Source organism: Cyrtonyx montezumae, unplaced genomic scaffold, assembly GCF_038088225.1.
Source record: "Cyrtonyx montezumae isolate F1298 unplaced genomic scaffold, pur_monq_1.0 scaffold_17, whole genome shotgun sequence".
Taxonomy (NCBI): Eukaryota; Metazoa; Chordata; class Aves; order Galliformes; family Odontophoridae; genus Cyrtonyx; species Cyrtonyx montezumae.
This window is the reverse complement of record NW_027071903.1, coordinates 27,239,384-27,252,973: the sequence shown is the minus strand read 5'-3', so window position 1 is coordinate 27,252,973 and position 13,590 is coordinate 27,239,384. Positions and strand designations below refer to the sequence as shown.

The 13,590-nt window shown below is 38.7% G+C and overlaps 1 protein-coding gene across 1 annotated transcript; it reads left to right on the top strand.

Annotated features, from left to right (window-relative positions):
- On the top strand, positions 1-13,134 carry BTBD1 (BTB domain containing 1). The gene is made up of 8 exons (XM_065733949.1): positions 1-407; positions 4,441-4,597; positions 5,163-5,268; positions 6,421-6,618; positions 6,889-7,081; positions 7,532-7,619; positions 11,548-11,694; positions 12,534-13,134. Exons 1-8 carry the CDS (start codon positions 22-24, stop codon positions 12,690-12,692), a joined length of 1,434 nt encoding a protein of 477 aa, XP_065590021.1. The 5' UTR covers positions 1-21; the 3' UTR covers positions 12,693-13,134.
- Positions 13,135-13,590: the final 456 nt, after the last annotated feature.

Here is a 13,590-nt window from a genome sequence, read left to right as displayed (position 1 = left end):
GCCCGGCCCGTGAGGGCGGTGATGGCGGCCGCCGGTGGCGGTGCGCCCCTGGAGGCTCCTCCTGCTGCCACCGGTGCCGCCGCCGCGGAGAGCGGAGCGGTGCTGCAGCGGGAGCCGCTGTACAACTGGCAGGCCACCAAGGGCTCGCTGCGGGAGCGTTTCGCCTTCCTCTTCTCCAACGAGCTGCTCAGCGACGTGCACTTCGTGGTGGGCAAGGGCGGCCCGCGCGGCGGCGGAGCCGGGGGAGCGCCTCCGGGGCCCGGCCAGCAGCGCATCCCCGCCCACCGCTTCGTGCTGGCGGCCGGCAGCGCCGTCTTCGACGCGATGTTTAACGGTGGCATGGCCACCACCTCGGCCGAGATCGAGCTGCCCGACGTGGAGCCCGCAGCCTTCCTGGCGCTGCTCAGGTCAGGCCCAGAGGGGGGTGGTGGCTCCCGGAGGGGATGGGAAGGGGAGACCGAGGCTGCCGCGCATCCTGCCCGCGGTCCGGCCGTGCTCGGGGTGGGCTGCGGGTTGCTCCTGCGTTCCCTTCCCTAAGAGAAGTTCCGTTGCCTTGTTCTGCAACGGCCGCTCGGTGAAGTGCTTTGGTGTCCCGACGGGCTTTCTGATGGCGTGTTTTCGGTAAGCGTGGGATTTAGTGACTCGGTAATCTCTGTTGCCACTGCCCATCCAGCCGACAGTGCCAGGAAGGAACAAGCTGTTGTGCTGAGCTTTTCGTTTAAATTTACGATTTATTTTGAAAATTTACTCATAGAATCGTAGAATATCCCAAGTTGGAGGGGACCCAAAACAGTTACCGCATCCAACTCCAGATTTCACCCACTCCTCTCTCAGTGACCTTCTTATTTTTCAGAGGCGGTAGTGAATTGTGTCCTCCTACCAAAGTTATTAACATCCCTTTTGCAGTCACACGTTTCAGATACTTTTGACTGGAGATAATGTGCTGCAGAACACAGTTATCTGACTGCACAGGTCACACAAGTGAGAGCAGGAGTGCAGTGACGGGGTAAAAAGTATGTAAAGTGGGTACTGATTTCTGATTTGACCAGAGTGGGGGCCTTTCTCATGCCCACAAACCTATCAGCGCTTCATTTTTACCCAGTGCAGTGGTAAACGATCATATTATTGATTGTTGTTTGTGGTCAGGCTTATTGCTGAGGTGTGCTCATACAACTCATCTGCTCAACATCAAATTTTTTTTTTTCTGGGCAAAACTTCTATAAAATGTGTTAAATAGATTTCCATAATGAACATTTAGAAAACAAGCAATGTTATTGCCTGGAATGAAATTTGTAGGGTCTGTAAGCTTTTTGTGATGGGGGCGGGGGGGAAAACAAAAACCAAAAAACCCAACATTCTTTTTATTTTGAGGTGAGAACAGTGAGAAGAATCACACAGTTCTTTACTAATTATGGAAACAAAATTTGCAGCAACTGATTGTGCTTTTTAACTAAACCCACAACGTAGTGACTTCCTTGCATATTAGCAAACCAACTGTATTTTTTGCTTTCTTAGCTAAGAGGGAGTGGCAAATGGTAAGGTGGGGAGTTGGTGCTGTGTAGTGGGAAGTTGTCTTCCAAGCAAAAATGGTTTCAAAGGTTAAAAGTAAGTCACTGTGACATGTACGTGTATGTATGTAGAAGTATAAAAGCCACCAGACAGTGCGAAGTAGATACAATGAGGGGTACTTCTTTTGATTACAAATATAAGCACAGAAACAGGAGAGTTCTGAGTAAGGATAAGAAGTAGGTGTAGAGTTGCTGTTAGAAGCAAACAAAAGCCATCTTGTGTTTGTGGAGCTGGTAGAATGTAATGGCCAGAGGACTTGCGTAAGTACATTGATTATACTGGTGTCGTGTCTAAGTATCACCCGACTGAGGAACTGTTGGAATGTCTCAGGTTTGATGTTGTCTTTAGTATGGAATGCTTGGCAGCATTTTAGAACATGCTTCCATATTTTATGGAGTGCTCTCTCTCTGGACTCGGAGCCTTGATGCATACACACCAAGCTTATATTGGAATAAATATAAATTGTAACACCTTGCTAGAAACATATTTGAGGAGATCTTCTTTAACACAGACTTGTGCTGGACTTCTGAGCCCCCATATGCTGTTTTTAAAGAACACCATCTGCAGAACAGCCTGTTTGTTTTTTTCTTGGTGTTGACCATTGCTGACCTCTTATCGGTCATCAATAAATTGGTCAAATAATGATGATTGCTTTTTGCAGGGCACTCCTTTAATCTTTGCAGAGATCAATTTGAAGTATAGTTGCTAGGGTTTGAGTAGGATCTTTGCATATTCAAGGCAATTGAACACCAAGATAGAAGAAACATTAAAGTGATGCAAAAACTGTTGGGGATAATTTACTAGTAGTTAGAAACTGAACAATTTTAACACCTGATAGTCACCAAGTTACTTTGACATCTCTTTTGATTTTTCTTTTGGATGTATTTATACACAATTTTAAGTTGGCTATAGTTGCTACCTTTTTCTGACAGGAGTAGTGACATTCAACCCCACTGAGCTGAGTGGAGGAAGAACAGTAGCATAAACACAAAGTAATGCCAGTTCAGGCATGCCACGAATGGGAGCGTCAATACAGAGACGGAGCTCTTGGCATGTGAGCAGAAAAGTTTTTGCAGAGAAGACACACCTAGAGTTCTTTTATGAGTAGATGAATGCATCGTGATTATCCATCCATATACTACAGGGAACCAGGATTATACAACAAGAGCAGTGCACTTTATTACCATATCTTACAGTTACCTTTTAACTTGGCAAAATCATACTTTTTAGCTATTGCAGAAGACTGCTGGCTGTGAAGATTCCAGAGAAGAATTGGCATTGTCAGAAACTTGAAAGTGTTGGAAAAAAAAGCCCTGGTTATGTGACATTCCTAAAACGTTTGGGCACTTCATTCCAAAAGTTTTCTTTGTCCAAAAGTCTGGAACTATATCTCATACTCTGTTCCTGTGGGTGGTTGTGCCCAGTGTTGGTCTATGTTGAGAAGGAGGTCAGTGTGATAGATTTGATGCTGTGCAACTTTCTGTTGTCACTGAAGCCCTGTTCGTTCTGTTATTGACACACTTTCAGTGAGGGAGTGTCTCCTAAAATATGCCTGGGGATACACAGCAGGAGGGAGATAGAAGCATAGAGCTACAAGTGTGTCTTTCATGTGATGACAGAACATCCTGTAGCTAACAGAACTCACATGAATGAAAAGCTTCCATGCGTATTTACTATCATTGCATTTACATTTTGTATTTTGGCTGTGTATCTGGAGTATGAGAAATACAAACAGTAAAGAATTTAACCTGAAATGTACGTTGTTTCCATTAGCTAGGTCCCTCCCTGCTGCAAGGAAGTGTGAACTTGTTGCTTTCACAGGTTACTTCTGTTAAACACAAACTGATTGTTATTGCATCAAAACCCCTTCTAAACATTTCTTCCATCTCAGCTAGTTGTTTGCCATTGATTCTGAGGAAGTCTGAACAGAAAATAAAAAAGGGAGTGTAGAGAAAAGACTTGTCCTTCGTTGTGCAACTCATGCATTCAAAAGTATGTCCTGGTTTATTACGTTTAATCACCTGTGCTTGTTGGGAGCAGAACATAGTTGTACCATGGGTAAATGTCTGTAAGTCTGAATAACAGATGAAATTTTGATAAGGTTATCATCAATGTCATCTGTAAAAGAATTTGTTTTTAAGAAATCATCTCCTCCATACAGAGCCTCAAAACAAATCTTGTCTGTTCTCAAGTAACAGCTGCTCGGTATAGAGGGTTTTGTTCCTGTTTTATATGGAAACTTATGTTTTTGGTTTTCTGCTTTATGCTAAAATTTCAACAAATTGTGTAACTTCAAACAGTGTACAGAAGCCCAGGCTTTTCTTGTGGCAGTCTGCAGCAAGAACAGGACAGTCAAGGTCATCTCTTAGAATTTTACCCCCGTTTGCTCTCTGAGCGCTCAGAGAATGGTGGTTGAGACATAAGACATTATCACATCAGATGTCACTGGCACTTTTCTCAAGTATTTCGAGGAAGCTGATGTACGTTTTCAGTAGATTGAGATAAGTAATAGAGCCTTAGAGGATTATGTATTGACATTTACAAATTCAGTTCTTGGTAGTTAATCAAAAGATCATGCATTAATACACTAAGTAATTTTTAGCTCCACTGTTGTTTACAGTTTTGTGGAGATGTGTTAACTAGTACAGACAGATCAATCTTATCTTAAAACAACCTTCTGCCATTAGGTTAATGTAGAATTTTTTCTTTAATTCTGTAACTAGTTTATTATCTGCAGAAATGCTACACAGTGAGCTATTGCATGTTAACAATTGAAATCTTTGACCTATTTTTTAAATCTAAAGGGATTGCCGTGCTTGACTGCACCTCAAGATGTGTTTTTATTATATTTATTTGTATATTGATTTCTAGGTTTCTTTATTCAGATGAAGTTCAAATTGGTCCAGAAACAGTCATGACTACTCTTTACACTGCAAAGAAGTATGCAGTTCCAGCCCTGGAAGCACATTGCGTAGATTTTCTAACGAAGCACCTCCGAGCAGACAATGCCTTCATGCTTCTTACTCAGGTAGGTAAATTTAAGCTTAGCTTTGATTTTCTATGAAAATTAGTATTTAGGTGGAAACAAGCCTATAGTATTATTTCACAGTGGGTTTGCCATAGCACAGTCTAATTTCTGTATGAAAATAGTTTTGTTGCTTTGTTGGCATTTTTACAGACTTTCTTGTCTTCTAGAGATAATAATATAGAGGAAGAAGAGGAAAAAAGAGCTTTTTTTGTTAATATACAATGTACTGGGGGACTTCAGATGGAGTCAGTTTATTATGTTTATGTGAACATCTCATTTGTTTTGTTAAGACAGTTTACTATAACAGATTTAGTTTATACTTTTTAGTTTTGGAAATATAATTTTAAGAATACAAACATGAAGGGAAACCGGTATGTAGCATCTTTTCAATTATGTACTCCTTTCAGAGTTTAAGTGCCCTGGAAGATATAAACATAAGGTGTAGAGAAATCATTTTATTCTAGACCTATACTAGATTTAAAAAATACTGCTTCTTAGAATTAGTAGCTTAGCAACTTGATACTTGCAACAGCAGATTAAGCAGAGATGTCGTTTACTTTCTTAGGCTCGTTTGTTTGATGAACCTCAGCTTGCTAGTCTTTGTCTTGACACAATAGACAAAAGCACTATGGATGCAATAAGTGCAGAAGGATTTACTGATATTGATATAGGTAAGTTCCTTCTTGTGTCCTAAGAAATTGAACTTCCGAAGGGATTCATACTGTTTTGTTGCTACACTCTGCTTCTCTTTTCAGGGTTGCACAAATCAGGCACAGTGTATGGAAACTACTTTTGAAAAAATAAAGATTTTAAGTGGTTTGAAATTCTGCTTATAATTCTTCTGGTTTCTGTGTTTTTTAGAAAAGGCCAGCAGCTGTAAATTTGTTTACTTAAATTTGATTGTTACTATACATATCTATATAAGATTATTTCAGTTCAGCTAGATTATGTCTAAAACTCAGACTTGAAGGAAGATATTCCAGCTGCTTCAACATTTTGTAAAGTCATTGTTAACTTGTGTTCATTGGGCTTACACCCAGATTGTGATCTCTTCTCTTGATAAATCTTGTCTGCATTTCTGATGTATATTTTATGACAGCAAACATGCCTTGCTAAAATGCAGGGCATATAGAAACTTGTGAAGAAGACAACAGGTTCAGAATGTGAAAACAGCTTTTTAGACTCCTTCTAAGATAAACTGAGAGGAAAACTTGAACAGGCTAAACCTTAAATAGCCTGTTTATTTATTTATTTATTTTGTGTAAGTTTTTTATGAAATGCAACAGTGAATAAGACATACAGGAGAAGTTGCTCCGGTAAAATGCATTATACCTTACCTCATAGCCTTGGTTCTACCTTCAAGCTTTGTGGGAGGCAAATGTTTCAATGTTTAAAATCCTTTTCATGTATTTTTAAACTGGTTTGATTCAAACTGGCAGACAGGTACTTGGATGAGAATGTGACAGTGCTGTCATGAATCATTTGTTTTTCTTCCTTGCGTACATTAACCACTCTTTGTGATTACTGTCAGTTTTGATGTTACCATAGCCTTGGAAATTCTATAGATTATTGGTTGTCACTGTGTAGGTTATGTATGGTCACACTCACATGAATCAAGAGGAAAGGTTATATACTGACTTCAGGAAGAGAAATGGATTTTGTTTGTTTATTTTTAGCTTGGAGTCCCTAAACCAATAGGAGATTTTTTTAGACATAAGATACTTTGTGTGGTATTATAAATGTTCTTATGCATGAAGATTACTTAAAATATGTAAAACTACTTGGATGAATAGTGATCTACTTCTGTTAACATTTTTCTTTAGACACGTTGTGTGCAGTTCTAGAAAGAGATACCCTTAGTATTCGAGAAAGTAGACTCTTTGGAGCTGTTGTTCGTTGGGCAGAAGCTGAATGTCAAAGACAACAACTGCCTGTGACGTTTGGAAACAAACAGAAGGTCCTTGGAAGAGCTCTTTCCTTAATCCGTTTCCCATTAATGACTATTGAAGAGTTTGCAGCAGGTGGGTTCTGGGATTCTTTGTCTTACTGTTCGACCATAGCTCTGCACTGCTCATCTGTGTGAGTGCTGAGATGCTTAATGCTCTATTATGTTATTCATACCGTACTAATAAGCACTGTGATGCAATCGTAAGGAAAGCAAAACATCTTGTATAATATACCCTGGTTACTGGAAAATATTAGTGTCATCCTTAGTTTGCAAATAAATGGAGTTTAAATACAGCAGTTGAAGTAGTTCAGAGAATTACCACAGACCTTTTTTCTTTTCACAGGCCCTGCTCAGTCTGGAATCTTGTCAGATCGGGAAGTAGTAAATCTTTTTCTACATTTTACTGTCAATCCTAAGCCAAAAGTAGATTATATAGACCGACCAAGATGTTGCCTCAGAGGAAAAGAATGCAGCATTAACAGGTTCCAACAAGTGGAGAGTCGCTGGGGCTACAGTGGAACAAGTGATCGCATTAGGTATGGCTTTTGGAACCATTTGTTGAAGAGACAGAAGGGTGGGAAGAAAGGCAGTGTATTATTCAACTTCTGCTCCTTTGGCATAAGATGCTGTAACAAACATGTATCAAAGAACAAAGTTCAAAAGTCCAGAGTCCTGGGGTATTTGCTGCATATCCAGATTTAAAATGCTAAGTCTTGATCTGTTTTTCTTGCAGTGATACTCAAAACAATCAGGTTATTTAAAAAAAAAAAAGCCAACTCAATAGATTAGCAAAGTGTTACACTATAAAGCTGATTCCTTAATAAGGTGGGTTTTTTTTCCTTACTACTGACATCTGAGTACAAAACACTATTGAAAACACGAATGCAGTGCCGTGTCTGGTTTAGCTGTCTACACTACAATGTGATTCTTCCTTAATACATCCATCACAGTTGTTTTAATTCCTTTATTGGCTTCTGTTTCATTAGGTTTACAGTTAATAGAAGAATTTCCATAGTGGGATTTGGGTTATATGGATCTATTCATGGACCCACGGATTATCAAGTTAATATACAGGTACAGTATATTTTATATACACCTATTTAAACAGGAACTATGCTTAATACTAAAGGTTTGGGGTGTATTTGAATAGAGTAGGAGCAGTCTGGTAGGTCAGGAATCTTACTTGCCTGATCCCCAGAAGTCGTAATGATGACTAGGGGAAAGTAAGAACAGTATAAAACTTTCCTTCCTTTTCACTTTATCCTATTGTCCTTCAATTGTTTTCAGAATAGTTATTTCTTGAGACTGGTTTGCTCTCTCTTCCTGGTAACTCCCAATGAATCATGCTGCAGAATACTTGTCCAGTCTAACCTCAAATTCCTGTAAGTTTTCTATGAAAGAATTTCACAGCTTTATTATCCGTTCAGTTGTGCATTTAGTCTGTTCTCTTAATAAGGTTTCTAGTAATTCAGGAAAAAGATCTTGCATTTATTGTTAGCAGCTGTCAGAAATCATTGACATAATATGTAATGACTGACAAAAAAGTCTGCTAAAAAGCCCACTATGTCATCATGAAAGTACTAGAAACAAGATAAAAGATGATGGCGTTGTGTTACGTCATGAAAGCAGAATATGATCAAATCTTGAGTACTATGTGAAGTATTGGTCTCACTGTAATGTGTTAAAGGCAGTAAAAAGAATAATGAAAATTATTCATAAGGTACTGCTTTATGAAAGTGAGACCAAAAAGGCTAGGACCCTTCTGTTCATATGGAAGAAGGTAATGGGGAGATGGGAGCAGTACTTGTGAGAGCGGGGGATAACGTATCTTTTTGGATCTGATCATATTTGAACATCCAGGTGGGGAAATGAAGGAAAGAGCTCAGACTCATGTGCTAACCCTTAGCAGTATTTTCAGTTGCCACTGTGAGAGCATATTGGACCTAATAAGCCATGTATGTGAATTGGTTGGGTATTTATTATGTTCTTACCTCTCCTAGAGGCTTGCCCTTACCCAGAACTACAACTTTTTGGAGAGAATGATACTGTGTTTGCTGCTGCTTCAGTGTTAGGCAGGAAGTTGCACATTACTGTTACCATAACTTCTTTTGTAAGTTACATTAACATCAGGCTTGCTTGAAAACATTGTCCCAGCATGGGAATCTCCCCGGTTTCTTTTGCTTATAGAAGATTAATTTGTATTGCTATTCTCTGGACTTATATATGTGAAAAGCCTATATGCATTTTATATCTTGATGATTAACCTGCCAGAGAGCATGCTGGGCTTTTTGTTTCTGCTGTCTTGAAAGAATGATTTAACGTTCTTTTTGATGGTTTTAGTTAAGATTTCCTAAACCTTTGGCCTGCTTAATTATAATTTTAAACATTTTAATGTATTGATTTGAATCTTTCTATTTTCATTCATATTTCTATAGGATGTCCTTTTTTGTTTCCGGTAGTAGCTCTTTGCTATTCAGTTAGGGGCAGCTATTTTGCCTTTTCTCAAGCTTTTATAATATATACTGGCAGTGAAGTTTGATGTCCTTTAGTAGTCTGCCTGTAAGGATTTGATTTTCTTAATTGCTTATTTTAGCTTCCTCTGAGCCAGCTTCCTGATTTTACTTTTTGAAGTTCAGCACAGCTGTGGTAGATTTGATTTTGTTCATGTAGGAATGTTGACTCTGAGTGCATTACAGACACTGTTACATAGTGTTTCCATTATGAAATTTTAAATCTGATCCTGCTAATCACTCAGTACCAAATGAAGGGTTGCGTTTCTTCCTACTGAGCAAGTGGTTAGCAAGCTCACGAAATGATCAGTGATAGTATCTAAAAATGTCCCCCCTGCTTCGTGTCCTGATGTGACACTTGCCCAGTCTGGGAGGCTAGTTGGAAAAAATTAAAATTGGAAATGCACTAAAATTGCATTTCCTGCTCCTGTAGCCTGTCAGATCTCTCTTAGCATGTTGTGCTCAGGACTGTCTTCTAGTAATATTGATCCATAACTATCCTCCCCTTTAAGTATTCAATTTCATTCTATTTGAATTCTCTTACTGAGTTTAGCTTTGGTTTGATTCTAAGCTTTCTACCGAAGTCTTAACATTCTGTGGCTGCATGGTTCCTCTGTGCTGTGTATGTCAGAGCCTGGCACTGTAACATCACGCTGCTTTACTAGGTCTGTGGAAAATGTTGTGAAAGAATCTGTGACTTCATTTAGGGACAGACGCTCCCTGTTTTACTTGTCCTCATCCTATCTGTTAGACTTCTAGCACTTGTTGGAAATTCTTTTTCAGTTTATTTCTTGATATCGTATTTAAAGGGCAGTTTGTCTTCTGTTTCCTGTTTGATGCTTACTGCTCTGTCTTTTTTGTACTTAAGAATTCTGTGTGTACTTAAGAAATTTTGTACTTAAGAATTCTACAAAAAGATAATGTTGACTTCCCTGTTAGGATATTCCAAAGAGTGTATCTAAGATAAAGTTTTAAAGGAATTAGTTGGCTTTTCCATATTTAAAAGCTGCAAATGCCTTAATTTGAAATGTTATTCATTTGCTTTTTTCCTCAAACTATACCTCCATGCAAATGAGTAACAGTGCTTTATGGTGGATCTCCAGAACAAAAGAGTTAGCTGGTTAGTTCCTCAGTATCATAATAGGCATATTTGGGGTGTTTCACTTTACCTTAACCTGCTGTTGATAACACACTGATGTTTTAGTTGTTGCTGAGCAGTGCTGCACGGAGCACAGTCCTTTTCAGCTTCTCATACTGTCCCCCCAGTGAGGGGAGCTCAGGGTGCACAAGGAGTAAGGAGGGGACAGCATGAGGACAGCTGACCTTAACTGGCCAAAGAGATATTCTATACTGTATGACATCACATGGAAAAAAAACCTGAAAATCTGTGTTGAGTTTGTCAGGGTGGGGACAGCTGTTGCCTGGGGACTGGCTGGGCACTGGGCAGTACTTGGTGAGCTACTGCCATTGTTTTTTCTGCCTTAGTAAATAGCTTTTATCTCAATCCACAAGTTCTACTTTGTTTTTTTTGTTTGTTTGTTTTCCCCAGTGGAGCAAATGAGTGTGTAGTGCTGTGCTGCCCACCAGGTTAAACCACACCGTTCTGTTATGTTTAAAGGATATATGGCTTAAATATTAGAATGGTTAGTATTTATTTTGATTGTAGATGGAAAAAAGCCAGGAAATGTATGCTCCTTTCTGTGCAATATAAAAATTATTTAGCAATTTAATAACAAACAAAATTGGTAGGATTGTTTTTAGTGGAGTATTCACTAGAAGTGTGCATTTACTATAAAGCTCTGATATCCTACTTCTGCAAGAGATGTTAAGCAGCATGGTTTGGAAATGGAATGAGAAGTGTGATGTCTGCTGTTTCTGGTGTCCTAGCTAGTGATTCCTGTTTGCCAGTAAAACTGAAGTCAAAAGAAATATGTGATGCGAGTGCAAATACATAAAGTGTATAAAGCATGGAAGAAAAAGTCTGCTTTATTCTAAGAATATGACTGCTTCATATTCTGTGACTGTTCATTTGTAAAAACTTGTTAACTGAATGAGCCACAGCCAGTGAAGCATTTAGGTGCAGCCTCATGTGCTTCCCTCTGTGGGCTGTGTGGTTGTACAAAGATCAGCAAATGAAAAGTTTCAGGATCATGTGTAGTTGATTAAGGTCAAAAGCTAAAGGTTTGAGATCTGTGTATCTCCTCTCAGACAAAGCTTTTAACCTAGTTGGAGTGGCACTGTGTGCTGGATTGAGCATACAGAATGAACAAACTTTGTAAAACTCAATCTGTAGTTCAGCACGAAGCTGAGTCAGCCCTCGTGGTGCTATTGCTAGGAAATTAAAGCTACCTTTTAATCTGAGGTTGCGCTATTGTTCTAATTAATCTGGGTGGAGTAGGCAAGTATTTTCTTGTAACGTTCCAGTGTGCATATGATGAGAACCTTTCACAAGTTTACAAATCTAAAAATACATTTTTCATGTTTTTCTGTAGATAATTGATTATGAGAAGAATCAAACTCTAGGACAAAATGATACTGGATTTAGCTGTGATGGAACTGCCAGTACATTCAGAGTTATGTTCAAAGAACCTATAGAGATTTTGCCAACAGTTTGCTACACAGCCTGTGCAACTTTAAAAGTAAGAATGATTAACAGTATAGAATAAAATATGATTATGATGCAAAGGTTTATCCTTTATCTGTTTTGTGATGGGAATGTGTCATCTTGGTCTTAGTTTAGGTTTTGTGTGAAAGGAGGCAGTAGCTAAACTGTATGGTAAGTCTTAATGCTGCACAGAATTCATAGCTGGATCCTTTGTGACTTCACTTTTGCCTCAAAACAAGAGTTATAACAAGTCCTAATGGAAGTCAGTGTTCTGTGTGGGCAAAAACACTGTTTGGAATAATTAATCTGGCAGCTGTCTTTATCAAAACTTGTTTGATTTCTTTTGTTAAGGACTAGCTATAGTCAAGAACACTGACAGCTTTCTTTTCTCACTTTTATATGTTAGTGCTAAAATAAAGGAAAGAATGATTTGTTCTAGGAAAATTGACACATTTATTCAATATTTTCTGTAAAATCTTTTAAAAATAATATTATTTTAAAGATGATTCCCTGTACAGAATTCAAAGTTGAGTGGATTGGTTAAAAAAAAAAAGAATGCTGCCTGTTAAAAGCATCTGAGGTGGAAAATGAAGTGAGAATACAGACAACCAGTATGAGAAGTATCAAAAACATTTATTCGTTATTGGTGGGATAGAACCAACAGGTTTAGGTCTACTGTCAGATAAACCTTTTATAATTTACACTTACAGTTTCTGTTTCTGTAATATATAATATAGTGTGTAACTCTTATTATGTGGATACAGAATTTTTTTTTTACTGTTAAAATGATTTGTCAGTGTTTGAACTTCAGTGTTTTATGGGTTGTGCTGTGCACTTCCATTCTGTTGCCTAATCTCCTCTGCTGTTTTGCAGGGCCCTGATTCCCACTATGGAACAAAGGGATTGAAGAAAGTAATTCATGAATCTCCTACTGCTAGCAAAACATGCTTTGTCTTTTATAGTTCTCCAGGTAACAACAATGGTACATCAATAGAAGATGGACAGATACCAGAAATAATATTTTATACATAATTTCACACGATCATCAGTGGACTTTCACTGTGACCCATATTGAGCTAGACAATTCTATGAAGTGACTCAAATGTGTGAGAACTCCTTTGAGAGGTACCAGGAAAGTAATTTTATCTGCGTGATGTTTGGCGGAACCTAAGTTAACTTTACTTTTAACAAAGAGTTAAGTGGAGTAAGTACTTTGTATAATGAAGATTGTTTTGAATGGTCTGCTGTGGTTTAATGGCTTTTTTGTTATTTTGAACCTTTTGTTTCTCACATAGTAGAATTAATTTCTTGAACTGGAAAAATCCGTACTGGTTATGAATTTCATCTGTACATGTTCCCTACATGTCTTACAAAGACAGTACCTCTGCTGCTGTACTCCCAGCTTGCACTTCTCTGTAAAATAACCTGGGAATGATCCTGTGGACATGAATTACTATTTTTTTTTTGTTTGTTTTCAAAGTACATCAGCAAAGCTGGATTCATATTGCTATCCATCTTGAGTTTTTGGATGAGTCCTGGAGCATTGATGGACTTAGCACTCCAGACAGTATCTGCAGCTGCAGTAAAGAAATGCTGTAGCAAATCATGCAATGAGTGGATCTTTCCAGAATCTGTTTTAATTAACAAGAACTGTTTTGGAATATAGAGCTGATTATGGAAATAGCCACTGTATATACATATGTGCCTATAAGAAAATGTACAATGTGAAAATGGGATTACAAGCCTTGTAATGATCTTATTTTGTCTGGGTAATCTAATACTAAAGAATTAGTATCAGCTGTGGCCTACTTGTGTGCAACTCGTTCTCCGCTCCTGTGCGGCACGCCCTGGATGTGCGCGCTCATGTGCCTGCTACGGGTAAGGTCCACGCAGGGTTGGACTCTCCAAGCGCACCTCTCCCACGAACGCT

What these genes read in the sequence shown, in the direction of transcription:
- BTBD1 (XM_065733949.1), top strand. Translation starts at nt 22, where the DNA reads ATGGCGGCCGCCGGTGGCGGTGCGCCCCTGGAGGCTCCTCCTGCTGCC. An exon ending in GCCTTCCTGGCGCTGCTCAG is followed by an intron (nt 408 to 4,440) that starts GTCAGGCCCAGA and finishes ATTGATTTCTAG; the next exon opens with GTTTCTTTATTCAGATGAAG. An exon ending in CAGCCTGTGCAACTTTAAAA is followed by an intron (nt 11,695 to 12,533) that starts GTAAGAATGATT and finishes GCTGTTTTGCAG; the next exon opens with GGCCCTGATTCCCACTATGG.